This window comes from Nicotiana tabacum, chromosome 11, assembly GCF_000715075.1.
Source record: "Nicotiana tabacum cultivar K326 chromosome 11, ASM71507v2, whole genome shotgun sequence".
Classification (NCBI taxonomy): Eukaryota; Viridiplantae; Streptophyta; class Magnoliopsida; order Solanales; family Solanaceae; genus Nicotiana; species Nicotiana tabacum.
This window is the reverse complement of record NC_134090.1, coordinates 179,237,136-179,257,350: the sequence shown is the minus strand read 5'-3', so window position 1 is coordinate 179,257,350 and position 20,215 is coordinate 179,237,136. Positions and strand designations below refer to the sequence as shown.

The window sequence follows — 20,215 nt, the reverse complement described above, 5'->3', positions numbered from 1 at the left end:
TTTTCGACATAGAATATAAATATAGCTGTAAAAAAAATTAATATAAAAAAATAATTTTATAAAAATTAAAGGTTGAACCCATAAAATTTATATCATTGATTTACATTTCTAATAGTGCACCCATAAGATTATTCCGTAAATTTGCAAAAGATAGCTTCAGTGAACGAGTTTTGATTTAAAATATTTGCGTACATTTTGATTAAAAAAAAATTATATGCCATAATTAATATCATCTAAATTTTTGGGGCCAAAATATAGTAGTTTGTCACTATAGAAACGTCAGCAGCTTCTTGCAGTAATCTTTGCTATCACCCCCGTAATCTCAGTAGTAAGAAAGAGGTCTATAGGGGTGTCAGTAGTTCGATTCGGCCGGTCATTTTATAAAATTTATAGCATATTAATTTTTCGGTTATTTTATTATGTATAACTAAAATTAGACTTTTCGAAACCGTCTCAATCATATTGGTTTCTCTTCGATATCGGTACGGTACAATTCGGTTAATTTTCGATATTTTTTTAAATGTCATGTAAAAGACACAAGTAGAAGTAGAATGCCAGTAGCTCTCTAGATATTTTTATTGTTTAAAGGGTGATGAATTAAAAAACATGAAAGATGGTCAGGGTATAAATTCATCAACTATTCTTTAGCAATATAAAAGAAACCAAGCAAAGAAAAAAAATCACATAAGTGGAAAGATATTAACCAAGTTGGGACTCAAGAATAAAGTCTATAGAAGATTAAATATTTAAAAAGATAAATTCAAATTATATGAAAGTAAACATATTCAATATATTGTAGTTTGCTACTCATAATAACTAGAATACTATGTGTCCCGCTAGTGAAGATGTTGGAAATACTTTAGTTTCAGATTTTGGGTAGAAATAACATAATATGTTTTAGGAATTAGTATTTTGAGTTTAATTACTTGTTGGTTTGTAACCGTTTTCATAATTCCAAGGTCCAAAGAAAAAAAATTTAATATCTTTTTTTTTTTAAACTAACTATATAAATATATTTTCCTATGTATTTATTCGGTACGGTTCGTTATATTTTCGATTATTTTTATAAAATAAAAAAACTACTCTAATTATCGATACAATTATAGATTTATATAAAAACCTACAATTTTTTTAAAATAAACCTAAAAATTGATTCGGTGAGGTACTAAAACTACATTAAGCCAGTTGGTTAATGACAATGAACTGCAAGCTTTAATCCTAAAATTAGATCTTGGTACATCACAATCACAAGCCAAAATTACAGAGCAATTTTTATCTAATATTTAGTACTACTATTATAATAAAACTGCAATTAAAATGACTATTTTCTGAATATTAATACAACTCCTTTTACTTTGTGTTATTGGTTGAAGCCATAGTGTTCAATAACACTGCACAAACATACAATTTACAATCCAAAAGATGGAAATACAGACTTCCAATTAACAATCACTAATCAAATTACTAGAAAATACACCTTCCAGCTTGTAAGGATGGTTATTATACATATCGTTTCATAATGTATCATATCGTACGGTATTGTATTGTATCGCTTGATAAGTATAATATTTGAATAGATTGTGTCTCGTCGTTTTACCGTTATTTCATCATATCACGCACCAGCAATACGAAGAATAAATTTGTAATATTATAAAGAAAAATTATGATACAAGGTAAAATTATTGTATAAAAAAGTAACGTAAAAGATAAAATAAAACTATTTGATAATAACGAAGGGTGAGATTGAGAGAAAAAGACAATAGATCGTTACATAAAGTGGCACATTTAGTCGTATTTAAAGTAACAATACGATACAATACAATGGTAACAACCATCCAAACAAGCTGTTACACTCCATAAAAATGAAAATTAAAACATGAAATTAGTGCCGGGAAACCACTGGTTATCCAAAAGAAAAATGAAAACTAATCCAACTAATAATCAGTTATCAAATTGCAAGAAAATTAATGAAGAAATGTAAAGCAAATCTGGATATTCTTCATTTTAAGAAATTGTTCAAAGACAAAACAGACTCGCATTAACTACTACTATTTGATAATATTAATAACAGTATCGCCCATTGATCTCTTCAATAACAGAGACAAAACCTCAATTTTAAAGCAAAAATTAAGAGATCAGAACCTAAGCTTAGTAAAAAACCAACGATTTTTCCCAGTTTTGAATCGTTCCTCAAGCCGAGCTTTCGCCTCTTTAGCAGCAGTAACCTTCTTATCACGAGACTGAAGAACATCGACATTAACAACATCCTTCAGATCCACATCAAGTGTATAACGAGTCGGCATAATGTGATTGTAATTAACGAGCTTAATAAAAGCCTTAACTCGTGATTTCTTCGCTTGTTTTTTGGCTGAATCTTTTCGGATCACTTTTTTCGGGTATTTGCTTATACCTGCAACTAAACAATGGCCGTATGGTCGATCTCTTGTTCCTTCATCGAATGCACGAATGATTACTGCTTTTCGCCCGGCGTATTTGCCTTGGAGAATGATTACGGCTTTGTTTGGTTTTAGAAACTTCACCATCTTCGCCGCCCGCCGCCGCCCGCCGCCGCCGCTGCTGATGAATGCGATGAAGAGGAGCTGAATTCACTGGTGTTTGTGCTGCTGCGGAAATGATGTTTATATGGAGAGTGGTGATTAAAGCCCTAGGAATGGACTTTGGGCCCAGAATGTTGGGTTTGACCTCGCCTAATTAAACTATTTAGCCAGCTATTTAACGTCTAGCCATATTTGACAAACTACAGACACGACGAGTCTACAACAACAACGACCCAGTATAATCCCACAAGTGGAGTCTGGGGAGGGTAATATGTACGCAGACCTTACCCTTGCCTCGAAGGGTAGAGAGATTGTTTCCAGGAGACCATCGACTCAAAAAAAACAACAAGAGCCGATATATTAGTACCATAAAAATGCATAATAAATAACAGCAATATAAGAGATATGAAATATAGAATACGAAATACGAAATACGAAATAGATGACTGATATAGTACAACTAGCAGGTAAAACCCTGCATCAATAGACGACCAATGACGAGTCTGAATTTTGATTTTGAGGCAACTAAAAATTTAAATATTTAGTAAATGTTGACTATTCTTTAAATAGTGATCCTAAACACGGCTATTTGTGCACTTGGGCCAAGTGTAGTTATGCTAGTAGGTTTTACCCCAAAGACAGAATAATTGACTAGAGTTTCCTCAAAGGTTAACCTAAATAGCCGTCTATCCAATCAGTTAAATTAAAAATAGCTGACGAAGATATAATATACATATAAATCATATATAATATGTATATAACCATTTCTAATTAGTGTATGTAAATAGTGAATTCGGACGGCTATTTGAATGAATATCCCTTATTAAAACGGTCTATTATGTTGCAGGAAGGTATAACCCAAAACCAAAATGCTGTAGCGATAAAATTAGTTCCACTGCGAATACGATCGAGATATCAGCGGGAGAAATTTAAAAATAGCCAGATTTACAACTGGTCATTCAAAAGTAGTCACAGTTTCAAAAGTAATCGAAATTTAACCACTTTTCATGTAAAGATAAATCTGAGCGAAAACACTGTTCAAAACCCAGAATACGCCCGTATATTATAGTGGAGTTCCAGCATAAGTATGCTTGAACTCCAACATATTACACGGGAGTTTCATGATAACTATGTTGGAACTTCATCATAATATGTTGGAGTTCTAGCATAAGTACACTAGAACTCCAGCATAATATACGGGAGTTTCAACAAGTATAAATGTCCAGTATAATAAACTGGAGTTTGGAGCACCGGTGCTCCAGTCTCCCGTATATTATACAGGAGTCAGCAAAGCATACCGGTCCAGCATAATATGCTGGAGTTCGTACAAAGATGCACTGAACTCCCGTATATTATACGGGACCGGTCTCTGTTGCAGCAAAATAGTGGTTATTTTTCATTGACTTCGTAAACGGTGGCTATTTGATTGACCAGTCCGAAAACTGGCTATACCGTGCTATTTTGACATATAAGTGCAAAGAGGTCAATTGAGTGCCAGACCGCAACACCATCTCGATTGGGTCATGTTCGAATCTTAAACATGGGTAGAAATGACACCAGGTAGCTACTCTGAAGGCTACTATTTAAAAATTAGACAGTGTATTCTGAATTTCAGTTTTTTAGTTTAATCTTTTGGGACAAAAATGTCCTAAAGTTAAGATTTTTAGTTTAAATATTTAAATCAAAATAAGTATTGACTAATTTCTAAATAACATCCCTGAGAATGGCTATATGTGCACTTGAGTTATGATGTTCAACTAGTAGATTAATAGCATGTTTGGCCAAACTCCTAAAATCAATTTATTTTGATTTTTTTTAAATGCTTTTAAAAAAAATACTTTGGGTGAGAAGCAGTTTGTGTTTGGCTAATTAATTCGAAAAGTGTATTTGAGTAGCAATTAGGTTTGACGAAGCTTTTAAAAAGTAATTTTAAGTGCTTTTTCAAAAAAAAAAAATACTTTTGGAAAGAAGTTTTTTTCTACTTTTTTAAAATTACTTCTGCTCCTACTTAAAGGTATTTTTTTCCCTTTCCAAAGCTTGGCCAAATACCTTAACTCTGGAAAAAAAAATATTTTTGGCTAAAAAAAAACTTGGCCAAATAGGCTACAAGCATGATAAATAATCGATCTTGTATAAATAGCACATATTGTATAGTGATGAGAATATCGTCAAATCAGTAACTACAATTTCTATTGAGTTAGTTTCCAAAATTACTTCCACCATATTTACATATTTTAATTCTTTACAACTTTTTTCTTCAAAATCTTAGCCGGAACAATCTATATCTTATTTCCTACCAGGGGCGTACGCAGAAATTTTTGTAAGCGGTGTCGAAATTTATAAAAGAAAAAATGTAATATAATTTTGATTATCGTACTTTTAGACAAGAAATAATCTTAGTCTATTGAATTTGTTGAGTCTTAAGTTACAAAAGGTCCTGAATATTTGCAAATGAAAAATGTTCTAGTTGAGGTTTGAACCTTTGACCTCTTAAAGAAAAATCAAGCAAATTACCAACACACCAAGATATAACTTATGTCATGTAGTGTCATTTTGTTTACTTATCTGTTTCCGTACAGTATAAATACATATATTTAGTAAAAAATTTCGACGAAGCGGTGTCGCATGACACTGCTTCGGTAAGCATAAATCCGCCCCTGTTTCCTACAGAAAGCTTCCATAAGATGCTACAAAGTGCAAATAATTAAAAAAATTAGGAAGGAAACAATAAAGAGAAAATTTCACATAAAAATAATTGGGCTCCCCACTTTTCAATTTTATAGCCCATATTTCAATTTATAATCAACTAGCCCAAAAATAATAGGCTAAAATTCAACATCTAACTCCAATAGGTTCTCAAAATTACCATTTAATTTTTAAAAAGGATTGCTCAAGCTTTTAAGTTAATTTTCGAATCAATAACTGTGACTCAAATATTAGTACAATAAACTAAATCCATTTTGGTGGTAAAAATTAGATTTTTAACAAACTTAAATATGTGGGTTTAAATTTCGAATTTGATTTTGCGAGAAATTTGGAGTGAGTGTTATTTAGACTTGTTAGAAATAGTATAAGGAGGTTGTATATAAAATTTGAAGTCATTTAATGGAGATTTGGACTGGTTTTGAACAAGAATTGCAACTGAAAATCGTAGAAGAATTCGTCTACAGACGTTTGTATAAAGGTGTATAAAAGTGTATAATAGTGTATAAGACGTATTTATATACTCATATACACTATTATACAAGATTATACAAAAAACTGACTTCGTCATCTTCCTTGCGTCTTTTCTGAAATTTAACTCAAATCTTGCTCAAATCTACTCCAAATCACTTCAAATTTAAACTTTGAACTCTTTTTGATATTTTTAATCAATTGGAACAACACCCAATCCAAACAACTAACAAACTCAAAAAAATTTATTTTCTAAAGTAAAGCTTTGAATGACCTTCAATGTTGGACTTCTACTCTTCAATTTTTTTTACATTACAACCAGGTGACATACAGGGAGAAACAGTAATGGCGGGCGGCCCCTTGAAGCATGAGCAAAAGATGTGAGAAAAAGAGAGAGAGTGAAAGCAATGGTTGTGAGAACACAAATTTAACTTCATAGCTTTTAGAAGCAATGGTTGCAAGAACACAAATTTTAAATTTGCAAGAGCTAGTATTTTCAAAATATATACAATATGGGCTAGGTCGGGTAAAACTTAAAAATATGGGTCATTTTTTGTTATGGTGTGAAGTCGAGAGAAATTCAAAAATAGCTAGATTTACAACTGGCCGTTCAAAAATAGCACAGTTTCAAAAGTAATCGAAATTTGGTCATTTATCTATAAAGATAAATCTGAGCGAAAAAACTATTCAAAACCCGAAAAATACGCCAGTATATTATGCTGGAGTTCCAGCATATTATACTGGACTTCCAGGATAAGTATGCTGGAACTCCAACATAATATGATGGAGTTCCAGCATAAGTACACTAGAACTCTAGCATAATATACTGGAGTTCCAGCAAGCATACCGGTCCAACATAATATACTGGAGCCAACAAAGTATACCGGTCCAGCATAATATGCTGGAGTTCATACACAGGTGCACCGAACTCCAGTATATTATGCTGGACCGATCTCTGTTGCAGCAAAATAGTGGCTATTTTTCTTTGACTTGGTAAACGTTGGCTATTTTTGAATGACCAGTCCGAAAACTGGCTATACCGTGCTATTTTTACTGTGAAGTCGTGTATATTTTCTTGTAATTCTTTCAATAATAAATCACAAATCAAAGGATTAGATCCAAAAAACGTATTATGAAATTGTTTAATAAAACAGTAGTATTTATTTATTAAAATAAAAAGTTTGACCGCAAAATTGTTGAAGTTTCGTTTATAATAAGTGCGTAATAATTTTAATAAATAAAGCGGAAGACTCTCTTTTACCTATTTTCTTTTAAAGAACACTAGAAAACAATTATCGCAGTACCCATATTTTGGAAAACTCGAGTCAAAGTCTATAAACAAATAACAAACAACAACGACCCAGTATAATCCCACAAGTGGGGTTTGGGGAGGGTAATATGTACACAGACTTTACCCCTACCCCGAAGGGTAGAGAGGCTGTTTCCAAGAGATCCTCGGCTCAAAAAAAAAAAAAAACCCGCTGTAGACACCGGATTTTTGACCCTCCCCGAGAATTTTTACATTTTTAGCTTAAATATGTAATTTAGGTCTAATATAGCTATTTTGACTATTTTACTTTATTTCTTTGCAAAAAAAGAAAAATCACGAAAATATATATACAAATTTTAGTTTATGTATTTCTCATAAACTTGAAAATACAAAAAAAATTGTACTTCATTTTGGTACTTTATATAAATTCGAAAATTACAAAAAAAATATAATTCTATTAATGTTTTGTAGTCATTATAATTTTTGAAAAAATAAAAAATATTACTTTATATTTTATCTTTATATAAAAAACGAAAATTACAAAAAATAGTTTTGTTAATATTTTGTAGCTATTTTTAATCTCGAAAAATATTAAGAAAATAATAATATAGTTTTGTTTTAAATATTAGTCTTATTTTTGTTAGTTATTTTGCTTACATAGGACTAGTTGAGCAACGTCGTGTTCCTATTAGTCGGTTCGGGCAAAAGAATAATATTCGGGTTCAAACTACCCGGTTTTAGGCCTAATTTTCGGACCTAGCCCATAAAAAACCGAGTCCATGACACATGGGGAACCCCACCACGCGTGGGGGACACAAGTCTTGAACCCCACCACGCGTGGGGCTCATTTTTCTCGGCAGAAGGTTATCAAATACACGGGCAAAACACATTTGGACGGAGGACTTTTTGAAAAAATTGAAAACGAACAGATTTTGAAAGAAGAAGCACTGTTCATGCTTCTTCTTCCTGAAGAAAGTAAAACAAAAACCCTACGCCCCTCCACGTCCAAAAACGACCACTCCCTCACGTCCTAGAACCCTACCCCGAAAAACCAGTCGAAACCCCGTCTCCTCCCAAACCACCACCCAAACCACCTCCGACCAGCTCCCCCCGACGCCTGCACCGCCGGACCCCCCTTCGAGCAGCAGCGACAGCTGCTGCTGCTGCTTCACATTCATCTTCTTCCTCCTTCCCTCAAGAAACCCTAGCAAAACCCTACACCAAGCAGAACCTTCCACCACCATAAACAACACCGTCGCAGCTGCTTCTGCTTCCTCCATCACCACCATCAACAAAACCACCATTGTTACCCAACCAGCAAACACCCGTCACCAGCTTCCCCCCGTCGTAACTAAAACCAGTCGCGACAATAACGACCATCGCCTGCTTCCTCCATTAAATCCGACGAACACTACTGCTTCGTCTTCGTTGTCACTGCCCCCATTTCCCCATCACCTATAACCACCGGCAGTCCTCCATTACTATTTTATCGACCATCACCAAACGACCCCCTCCTGCTGCAGCTCCACGTACCAGGTGTGGCGCCGGAAAAATACAGCAGCAACCAAACAATCCTTGGTTGTTGACAGTTGTGGATCCGAGCTTTCTATTTCCATCGAGGTCGTCTTTGGTTCATCGAGGTCCGATACGTCGAGGTGTTTGTCCGAGGTTCCGTCATTGTTCCTCGTCCAGTGAGGTCTAGCTTGAATTCCGTCGGGGTCGTGTTTGTCGTCCTGAGTTTGCCGAGGTTCAAAGGTTAGTAAACCTCAAGTATTAGATAAGGAAATGCTACGTTAAATGTTAGAAGATGCAATATAAAAATTGGCATGATAATTCTCTGCCCATATTTCACTGTATGTGTTTTGCTTCATTTTTATGTTATGTTATTCTTGTTTATTTGATGTCATTTAATTAAGCTGGATTAGTTGTTCTATGACACAAGTTTGATGTTAATCGGTTCGCCCTTCCTTTTGCTTAGGTCCTTCGGACAAAATTAGTATTAGTACATGCTGTTACTACTCCCGAAACCTTCATTCGCTAAACTCCTTTTATTAAACTTCTAACAAATTATGAGACTCTGGTCGTAAAGAAGCTGTAAGGTTTAGTATGGTTAAAAGCATAAAATAGCATCCTTTTTTTAAAAAATAAAATAAAAATAATAAATAAATAAATAAATAAAAAGAAAAACGAGACAAGCTTCGCCAAAAAATAAAAATGTACAGATTGCGGAGCCCTCACAAAAATATATGCATTAAATACTTAGATTCCGGGTCGGGCCGTTTAGTGAATTTCACGGCCCTACCCCAAAATAATAATGCGTTAGTTGCTTCAGGTGCGCCTTTAATAATTTAATTTTCCTAAACTCGGGTGCACATTTATGTGACCCAAATCTAAATCTCAACGGAATCGAAATGTGTCTCTAATCACGGGTATATTGATTATGGCGTGGCCCGAGATGCATTTCCATGACGTTGTAAATTCCTTTTAATAATAAATGAGACGAGCCTCGACAAACAAAAATGTAGAAGCTGCGGGGCCCTCTAAATGTATATATATTAAAAATACTTAGAATCCGGGACATGCCGTTTAGCAAATTTTACGGCCTTTCCCAAAATAACAATACGTTAGTTGCTTTAGGCGCGTCTTAATAATTTATTTTTCTTAATTCGGGTGCACATTTATGTGACCCAAATCTAAATCTCAACGGAGTCGAGATATGTCAATAACCACGGGTGCATTGATGTAACGTGGTTCGAGATATATTTTCACGACGTTGCAATTCTCGTAAAAAATAATAATAAAAGCGGTCAAGAGTTTAAAACTTGCACATAGGTTTAACATGTACAAAATCAGATAATCAAGCCAAATATAACAGTTGAGCGACCGTGCTAGAACCACGGAACTCGGGAATGCCTAACACCTTCTCCCGGGTTAACAGAATTCCTTATCTAGATTTCTGGTACGCAGACTGTAATATGGAGTCATTCTCTTCCTCGATTCGGGATTAAAATTGGTGACTTGGGACACCCTAAATCTCCCAAGTGGCGACTCTGAAATAAATAAACCAATCCCGTTTCGATTGTCCTTTAATTGGAAAAACTCCCTTGCGCCCTCGCGGGTGCGGAAAAAGGAGGTGTGACACCTGCAATCGACATATTAGTACCATAAAAATGCATAATAAATAACAGCAATATAAGAAATATCAAAGCCTATAAAATATGTAGCAATTAAAATTAAATTACATCATATTTCGATAGCATGTGAGGTGAACACTTCAATTAAGCAAACATTGTTGCTTAAATAATAGTAAAATCAAAAGCAAAAAGACACATTATATCGTAACTTTGAATTGTTTTTGAGTAAAGAATAATCAATAGCTACCTTTGCTTGTTCAAGAGGTCAATAAGTACAACTGCATGCAAACTGCATGCTTTGCATGCTGGTGAAACTCAAAAATAGCCAGATTTATAAGCGATAATTGAAAAATAGTCACAATTTTAAAAGTAATAGAATTTTAGCTATTTTTTATGTAAGTAAATTTGAACGAAAACACTATTCAAAATTCGGAAAATATTCCAGCATAATATACTCGAGTTCCAGTATAATATACTGGTCCAGCATAATATGTTGAAAGTTCATATACAAGTGCTTCAATCTCCAGTATATTATGCTAGAATTTTCCTTGTGTTGGAATTCCAGCATAATATGCTGGAAGTTCATACACAGGTGCATCAATCTCTAGTATATTATGCTGGAATTTTTCGTGTTGCAGCAAAATAGTGACTATTTTTCAATGACTTTGTAAACGCTGGTTGTTTTTCAATTACCAGTCTGAAAACTAGCTAGCCCGTGCTATTTTCACATATAACATACATAAGCTTGCTCTTGAAAAGAAGAGAATTAACCAATAAAGGTTGTGATACAGTGGTAAATATTCTTTTATCTTTAACCAAATATTTCGTATTCGAACCCCAAGTATGAAATCGCCTTTGTTAGGAAATACTTTACACTCTAAATGTGAGACGTCGTTGCGCGAATACGGACATCAGAGTGAGAAACCAAAAAAAAAAGAGAGAAATAAAGTACACAAAAGAATAAAAATCTAAGGACTATGCCTTTTAGTTCCATTAAAGTTGACTTTGACTACTGATTGCTTCAAGAGAAAATTTTGCTAGGTATTCACATGTATGTTTACAATCCAAGAAATTATGATTATTTTTTATTCCACAAATTGGTAAATTAAAAAGGTTATAATAATTAGAGGTGAAGTTTCAGATTTGAATTATAAATTATTTCGAGAATGGAGAAAATCTTGATATGGAGCGCTTATGCCTTTATAATATACTTACACGGCAATGAATTCGAATTAATTAGTCGTCTTAGTAGATTCTGAATTTAGAATAATTATTAGAAATAAGAAATTTTTTAAATTGACCTATAATCTTTGGGGACTTGACAAAGCAGTGGATGAGAGTACTATTATCTATACATATTCCCGTTGTGGGGCCTAATTCAAAGTACGATGATCAAACTAATTAATTCTCGGTATGAATTCAGACATAAAATCTTTAAATTTTTTAAAATAAAACATATATTCAGAAATCATATAAAAATTACTATAATTCATAATATTTAACAATTTTAAAAAATATAAAAAGTATTTGAAAAAATCAATGGTAAAAAATATATTCTTTGACTCTTTAAATAGTAACTAGTTCACATGAATAGAGGGACTAATTTTTTTTATTTTTATTTTTTTTTATGGTTTCTCACCCGGTGTTCGGTATTCGTATTGAAGCCCGATTATATCTGGATTTGTTTCGCGTATGGCTCCACTCGGGGTCCATTCGGGAAGAGGGAGCGCTCCCTACCAAGGATTTTTCCATACATACGGCTCGAACCCGAGACCTCTGGTTAAGGAAAGAGCAGTCACATCCACTGTACCATATCCTTTGGTGGTGAATAGAGGGACTAATTGGTATTCTCCTATGGGCGCATGATCCAATTACTTGACTCTCAAACCCCAAGAAAATATATATTTGTGTACCAATTTGAAGGCCCCTAATAAAACTTCATAGAGTATGATATATAATTATATATTAAGCAAATTGATATATTATAAAACTTCATAGAGTATGAAATTTCTAAACTAAAATTTAATTTTTACGTTACGGTGAATACTTTCTCAGGTTTATTATCAAAGGTAGAACTAGCATATAATATGCAGTTTCACGTGTACTTGGTAGCTTTGATCAATTTTTATATGTACAAATTATTATTGTGAATTTAAAACATTATAGGAACTCATTAAACTTTAAATCGTAAATATGCCAGTAATTACTATAACTTCTAAAAAGGCATAATTTCTTGAATAGCAACTACTACAAAGGAATAATCAAGCCATGTTTCTAAGTTTTTTTTTTCTTTTTAATTTAAAAGTTGTGAACAGAAAAAAGTCACAAAAAGTAAAGCCCAAACACATATTCTAAAATTGCAAAATTAATTTGCTCAACATACACAAAAAATTGTTAACAAAAACAAGTTATCAGTATACAATTTGTCGTAGAATACTTAACATTATTACATCAAACTTTGGATGATGAATCAATAAGGAAATATAAATATGTATAATGTTCTTGAGGGTCAACCACCAAATCAAATGTGGTTGTTTATTTATAAAAATAACAATAATATGAACTTAAATTATAAATATATATAAATTTGCCAAACCTTAGGCGTAATCACACATGCCATAAAAGCAATATCCACCAGTCATGCACCTCTTGTTACAATATCCACAATGCCTCTTATCGAATGACAAATTCACGCATTCACCTCTGCAGCAAGTCTCAGTAAAACGACATTTCTTTTTGCAGGCCCCACAATTATGATCATCATACTTTAAATCGACACATTTATTGTTACAACAAGTCGCGTTTCCGCCCTGTACTTCAAAAGCTTGACAAATTTCATGTTCCTTGTGACAATGATCAGCTGCGTTTGGATTCCTTGGTTTTTGTTCAACAAGAAAACGACTCACTTTCCTCTTGATCAATGGAGAGGGAATTGAGAGTTTTTCCTTCGTATTTTCGAATTTTTCGACACGTTGAGTGGTGAGTATGGCTATGGTAAATGCCATGGCAATGGCCAAAGGAATCAAGAATTTCATCACCTTCATTTTTTGTGAAGGTGAAATGTAAATTAAGGTGCTCGATTTCGTTAATATTGTTGAGGGAATATGAAAGAAGAAGAAGAAGAAGAAAATGTTTAGGTTGGTAATGAGTTAGGGAGACAATGAAGGATTTTATACTTGAGTTTATAATTGAGTTATGGGACAATTATAATTTTTAATCCCTAAGTTATAGGTAAATTGTTATTTTATTACTAGTGATGATGTGCTAACATATTTGACCTGTAAGTAAATAAATGTTTGTTTTTTTATCTTTTATATATGATTTCATGTTTAGATACTTTTTAGAATTACGGTCAAACCTTAGTATAACAATCTCGTTTGTTTCAGATTTTTTTAGTTAAGTGTTATAGCGAAGTGTTGTTATAAAGAAAATATATTATAATATATCATGGAAATTGATTCCAAAAGAAATTTGACTTTTATAGTGAATGGTTGTTATAAAATGATATTGTTATACTAAGGCCTTACTGTATATTACCTTCAAATTTACAGCTATAGAGCAAATTTAACATGATACACGAGTACTTAAATGGTTTAACGTGACCACCAAAGGATGTGATGCAGTGAATGAGACTGCTCCTCTCTTAACCAGAGGTCTTGGGTTTGAGCCCTGTGTATGGAAAAATCCTTGGTAGGGAGCGTTTCCCCCGAATGGGGCCCTATGCAGCGCGAATCCAGATATAGTCGGGCTCCAATGCGGGGTACCAGACACCGGATGGGAAACCAAAAAAAATAGTTTAACGTGTAATAATTTGTTAAATTTGTGAAAATTCATTAGTAAATGGATCAAAAGTGCATAATTTAAATAATTGAAGGATAAATGTGCTTGATAACCAAGTACCACAAGATTTTCCAAAACAAAATTTGTCGATATTTCAAGAACTAGAAGTGCACATTTCATTAACTTATATATACTGACAGTATATAATTTTTACATATGATTCATTTTAACTAATTATAGCAACAAAAATAACGACAAACTCAGTATAATCCCAAGTGGGATCTGGGGAGGGCAATATATATGCAACAGTATCCCTACCTTATGCAGATAGATAAACTATTTCCGTTTGACCCTCGACTCCAATATCATAATAATAGCAAGTTGTGATATTATTTTTCATGTTATCGTATCAAACTTGATATGGAAACTTCCCTATTATCTTAGATTAACTACTCGACTTAATTAACATCATAATATAAATGTTATTACTCTTTTTACTTTATCATGAAATTATAAGTTTGGGAGTTGACTTTTGAACAAGCTGGCTGAATGTGAAGAAGCAGCAATCAAACTTAGGAAAGAGTTGAAGAAATAATTAAAGATTTAATTAATGAATAGTACCTTTGCTTGTTTGAAAAATTGCCGACTTAATTGCATGGTTTTGCATGTTGTAAAATGAAGTTAAAGTAATGTATAATTTATATGGACAATACACAATATGTATTGTTGTCTTTAATTTTAAGACTTTGGTTTACTCTTCTTTAGGTTGCTTTGATATGTTTTAAAGTGTATTACAGGAAAATTTAACACGTCTACATAAGTGTGTATGTGTGTGTCTATATATATATATATATATATATATATATATATAATATAGTCAAACCCCTCTATAACACTATTGAGACTCGTTTGTTTAGATATTTTTTGGATATTATAGTGAAGTCAGTGGAGGACGCACGTGGTGGCAAGGGAGTTCAATTGTACCCGCTTTATCAAAAAATAATACTGTGTATATGTATATATTACGATTAAAGCTGCGTAAATTCTGTATAAATATTTTATTTGAACCCGCTTAACAACTACTATTTTACGACTAAAGTTATGTACTTTTAAGATTGAACCTGCAACCGCTTGCACAAAATCCTGGGTCCGCCATTGAGTGAAGTGTTGTTATAGATTAGATATATTATAACATAAAATAAAAATCGGTTTCAAGAAAAACTTGACTTTTATAGTGAATGCCTGTTACCAGTGGCGGAGCCACCTTATAGGAAGGGGTGTCATTTGACATCCCTTCGCGGGAAAAATATACTGTGTAGGTAGGTAAAAAAATATATTTATATGTATATATACTATGTGTTGACTCCCCTTAATTTTCTAGTATGTTTACTTTTTTATATTTTGACAATTGTTAATAAAAATTCTGACTCCGTCACTAACTATTATATAGGAATATTGTTATACAGAGATCTGATTGTATAACTTTTGTTTTCTACTGTTACGAATTTGATTGTTACAGAAGTAAAATAAAGTCATGTTTTTTGGGGAGTTATTCTACTCTTTGCAAAATTGATTATTACAGAAAAGTAAAAGAAAGTAATATTCTTTTTAGGGTTTCTGTGAACGAAGACATTATTGCTAAGTTTTAACGTTATCCTATTAAACAGTGGCGGAGCTACAGACCAAAGCATGAGTTTGAGCGAATCTAGTAACTTTGATATAAATTCTATACTCTCTCCGTCATAAATTATATGTTGGGATTTCTAAAAATAATTGGTTTAAATTATTTGTCAATTTAGAAGTTTAAGACAAAATAAATTATATTTTTCCTTTCTTGAAAATGGAGATAGCACATAAATAGAATAAATATTCAACGAAGAGAGATCATATCTTAAGACTTAAATAAGGATAAAATACTCTAAAGTCCCTCCTAATTAATAGAGTGTAACATTAGAAGGCACACATTGGTTTAATTTTAATTAGCTTGTATTAATAATTATAAATAGTTTAAAACAATTGCAACAGGGAAATCAAAACAAATTAAAGAGACAACCTTAATATTACAAACCATAAAGAAAATTAGCATTACGAGGCCAAACCTGATAGGAGGTATCGACTAAAAGTTACCTTTTATCTTATTAGGGTTTGATTATTTTGGGTATTATCACTTTTAGTCCACGTCAGAAATTATTTACATTTGATAGCTAAAAAAGTGTATAAAATTTGTATAATTTTTGTATATAACATACAAAATGTATATATACAAAAAATATGCAAAGTTTATATATTTTTTCGGCTATTATTTTTACAGCGGCTATACAGTGTTATTTTTCCGATTATTTTCCTTTTTGGATTTTGATCTTTTAAGACTGGTAGAGTTATCAAATGTACAATTTAGTAACTTATGAAGGTCATACATAGAAAGTTGTAATTTTTAACTTGACAATATCAAGAATAAAATAATAAATAATACCATGTCCTTTTAACCTAAAACCACCAATGGACAAAGAGAAAGATTTGACTTCTATAATGGAAATACAAATTAAAATTGTAATGCAAGAATTCCAAAAAGGGATTTGGGAAGATGAAGATATTCTATAGGTAATGGACACCAATTGAATGTCTTTAAACAATTAGGATGTTTATTGTATAAGGTATTGACTTTTAGATTATATTATTTTAAAAATATTGGATTTATAATACACTTTCCAAATTACTTTTCATATTAACGTTGTTCAAGTTAAAATAACAATTTACCTATAACTTACGATTAAAATTTTCAATTGTCCCATAACTTTAACTCAAGTATAAAACCATTCAATTCTTTTTCAACCTATCACCAAGTTAAACATTTTCATTCTTCTTTCTTACCCCTCAATAAAATTTAACGAAATCGAATACTTTAACCTACATTTCACCCTCTCAAAAAATGAAAGTAATGAAAATCTTGGTTCCTCTTGCCATTTTCATGGCATTCACCATTGCTATACTTACCACTCAACATGTCGTAAAATTCGAAAAATCGAAGAAAAATCTCTCAATTCCCCTTCCATTGATCAAGAGGAAAGTGAGTCGTTTTCTTGTTGAACAAAAACCAAAGAATCCAAGAGCAGCTGATCATTGCCACAAGAACAATGAAATTTGTCGCGCTTTTGAAGTAGATGGCGGAAACTCAACTTGTTGTAATAATAAATGTGTCTATTTAAAGTATGATGATCATAACTGCGGCGCCTGTAAAAAGAAATGTCGGTTTACAGAGACTTGTTGCAAAGGTGCATGTGTGAATCTGTCTTTTGATAAGAGGCATTGTGGATATTGCAACAATAAGTGTATGACCGGTGGATATTGTTTTTATGGCATGTGTGATTACGCCTAAGGCTTGGCAAATTTATATACTCATAATTTAAGTTCATATTATTGTTATTTTTATAAACAAACAACCACATTTGATTTGGTGGTTGACCCTCAAAAACATTATACATATTTCTATTTCCTTATTGATTCATCATCCAAAGTTTGTTGTAATAATTCCAATTAAGGATCTATTGTACGATAAGTGTATATTGATAACTTGGTTTTGCAAACAGAATTTTTGTGCAGAGGCAATTTTTGAAATTTTAGAATATGTCTTGGTGTTACATATTCTTTGTGACTTTCTGTTTTTTCTTCTTCTTAATAACTCTTATCAATATAAATAAAACTCATTTATGTTATAAATATATTATATTATGGATGTTCATTTAGTACTCCGTTGTAAATAAACTTCCTGAAAAAGCTTATCCATATGGGACTCCACCGTAAATATGTTTATCTATTTAGTACTCTATTGGAAATAAGCTTCCTGAAAAAACTTATCACTTCAGTACCCAGTTATGGATAAACATTACCCCCAGTAGAAGATTATCCATACGGGGTATAATAAGCTTATCCTTTCAGTACCCAGTTATGGATAAACATTACCCCCGGTAGAAGATTATCCATACCGGGTATAATAAGCTTATCCTTTCAGTACCCAGTTATGGATAAACATTACCCCCGGTAGAAGATTATCCATACCGGGTATAATAAGCTTATCCTTTCAGTACCCAGTTATGGATAAACATTACCCCCGGTAGAAGATTATCCATATCGGGTATAATAAGCTTATCCTTTCAGTACTCCGTTATGGATAAACATTGCTCTCAGTAGAAGATTATCCATATCTGGTATAGTAGCAGCTTACACAACAGCTTCCTTTCTTCTATAAATAGAAGAGATTTCAGTTCATTATGTACATCAGTTTGAATTCGAATAATATATCAGTTTCTCTCTATAGTTGTCTTTACTTTACAGTCTTTATTTTATAACACGTTATCAGCACGAGACTCTGATATCTCGAGAAAATACTTTGAAAGTATTAGAGGTAAGAACTTTTTTTTTCCTAAATAATGTCAAATTTTTCTAAACTTGAATTTGTGCCCTGGATATATCGGGCAAAAGCTACATGTCTTGGGTGCTTGATGCTGAAATTCATCTTGATGCGATGGGTCTGGCAGACACCATCAAGGATAAAAATCAGGCATCAAACCAAGACTGTGTCAAAGCAATGATATTCCTACCTCATCACATTGATGAGGGCCTGAAAATGGAATATCTCACTATTAAAGATCCAGTCATACTTTGGAATAATTTGAAAGATAGATATGACCACCTGAAGATGGTCGTTCTTCCACAAACACGTTATGATTGGACTCATCTAAGGCTACAAGATTTTAAATCTATCAGTGAGTATAATTCTGCTTTGTTCAGAATTATTTCCCAATTGAAATTATGTAGTGATAATATTACTGATCATGATATGTTGGAGAAAACTTTCACCACTTTTCATGCCTCGAATATGCTCCTGCAACAGCAATATCGAGAGATGGGATTTAAAAAGTATTCTGAACTTATCTCACATCTTCTTATAGCAGAGCAACATAATAGGCTATTAATGAAAAATCATGAAAGTCGACCTATTGGTTCTTGTCCATTCCCTGAAGTGAATGAGACGAACTTCCACCAAGCTAAACGTGGAAGAGGTCGTGGCTCCAGTCGTGGTCATGGTCATGGTCGGGGAAGAAACCCCAATCATGGTAATAATAATGCACCAAAGAAGTCTCCTCACCACCAGCAGTGGAAAAAGAAGGAACAAAAGCATGAAGCGGTGCAAACGCCAAATGCAGAAAATGCATGCTATAGATATGGAGGAAAAGGGCACTGGTCACGTACCTGTCGTACGCCAAAGCACCTGGTTGAGCTTTATCAAGCCTCCCTGAAGAAGACAGAGAAAAATGCTGAAGCAAATTTTATTTCTGAAGATAACTTAGATTTCATGCATTTGGATGTAGCTGATTACTTTGCACTCCCAGAAGGAGAAACAAGTCATGTAATCGGTAATGAATCTGTAGAAATGTAAATATTTTAATTTTTGTTGTTTGTAATAGATAGTATGGTTATGTAATTGTTGTACATAAATAAATGTTATGCTTTGATAATAATGTTTACTATAATATATTTTATTTATGTTATTTTGAAGAATATGGATAATCCTCAAATTATGTTTGGATCAAAGACAAATCATGAAGATATTTGTGTTATTGATAGTGGAACAACTCATGCCATATTCAACGATCAGAAATACTTTTCTTATTTGCATAAGGAAAAAGCAAATGTTTCAACAATTTCTGGTAATATAAGTTTGATTGAAGGCTCCGGAAGAGCCATAATATTTCTGTCTAAGGGAACAAAACTTATTATAAATAACGCATTGTTCTCCTCCAAGTCCCGAAGAAACTTGTTGAGTTTTATAGATATCCGCTGAAATGGGTATCATGTTGAGACAATAGATGAAATGAACAGGGAATACCTTTGTATTACAAAGAATATTTCTGGCCAGAAATGCATTGTAGAAAAGTTACCAACTTTATTTTCTGGCTTATACTATTCAAAAATTAGTACAATTGAAGCACACTCTATCGTAAACCAGAAGTTTACGAATTCAAATACTTTCGTGCTTTGGCATGACCGTTTGGGCCATCCCGGATCAATAATGATGAGACGAATTACTGAAAATTCGAGTGGGCATCCATTAAAGAACCTGAAGATTCTTACAAATGACGAATTTTCTTGTGATGCTTGTTATCAAGGAAAAATGATCACTAGACCATCACCAATGAAGGTTAGTATTGAATCCCCTGCCTTTTTAGAGCGTATACATGGGGATATATGTGGCCCTATTCACCCACCAAGTGGGTTGTTTAGATATTTTATAGTCCTAA

General features: G+C 32.8%; 1 protein-coding gene across 1 annotated transcript; it reads right to left on the bottom strand.

Moving 5' to 3' along the window:
- Window positions 1-2,135: 2,135 nt before the first annotated feature.
- LOC107800745 (large ribosomal subunit protein eL27) lies at window positions 2,136-2,543 on the bottom strand. The gene has a single exon (XM_016623971.2). The coding sequence runs from the start codon at window positions 2,541-2,543 to the stop codon at window positions 2,136-2,138; it is 408 nt and encodes a 135-aa protein (XP_016479457.1).
- Window positions 2,544-20,215: the final 17,672 nt, after the last annotated feature.

What these genes read in the sequence shown, in the direction of transcription:
- LOC107800745 (XM_016623971.2), bottom strand. Translation starts at nt 2,543, where the DNA reads ATGGTGAAGTTTCTAAAACCAAACAAAGCCGTAATCATTCTCCAAGGC.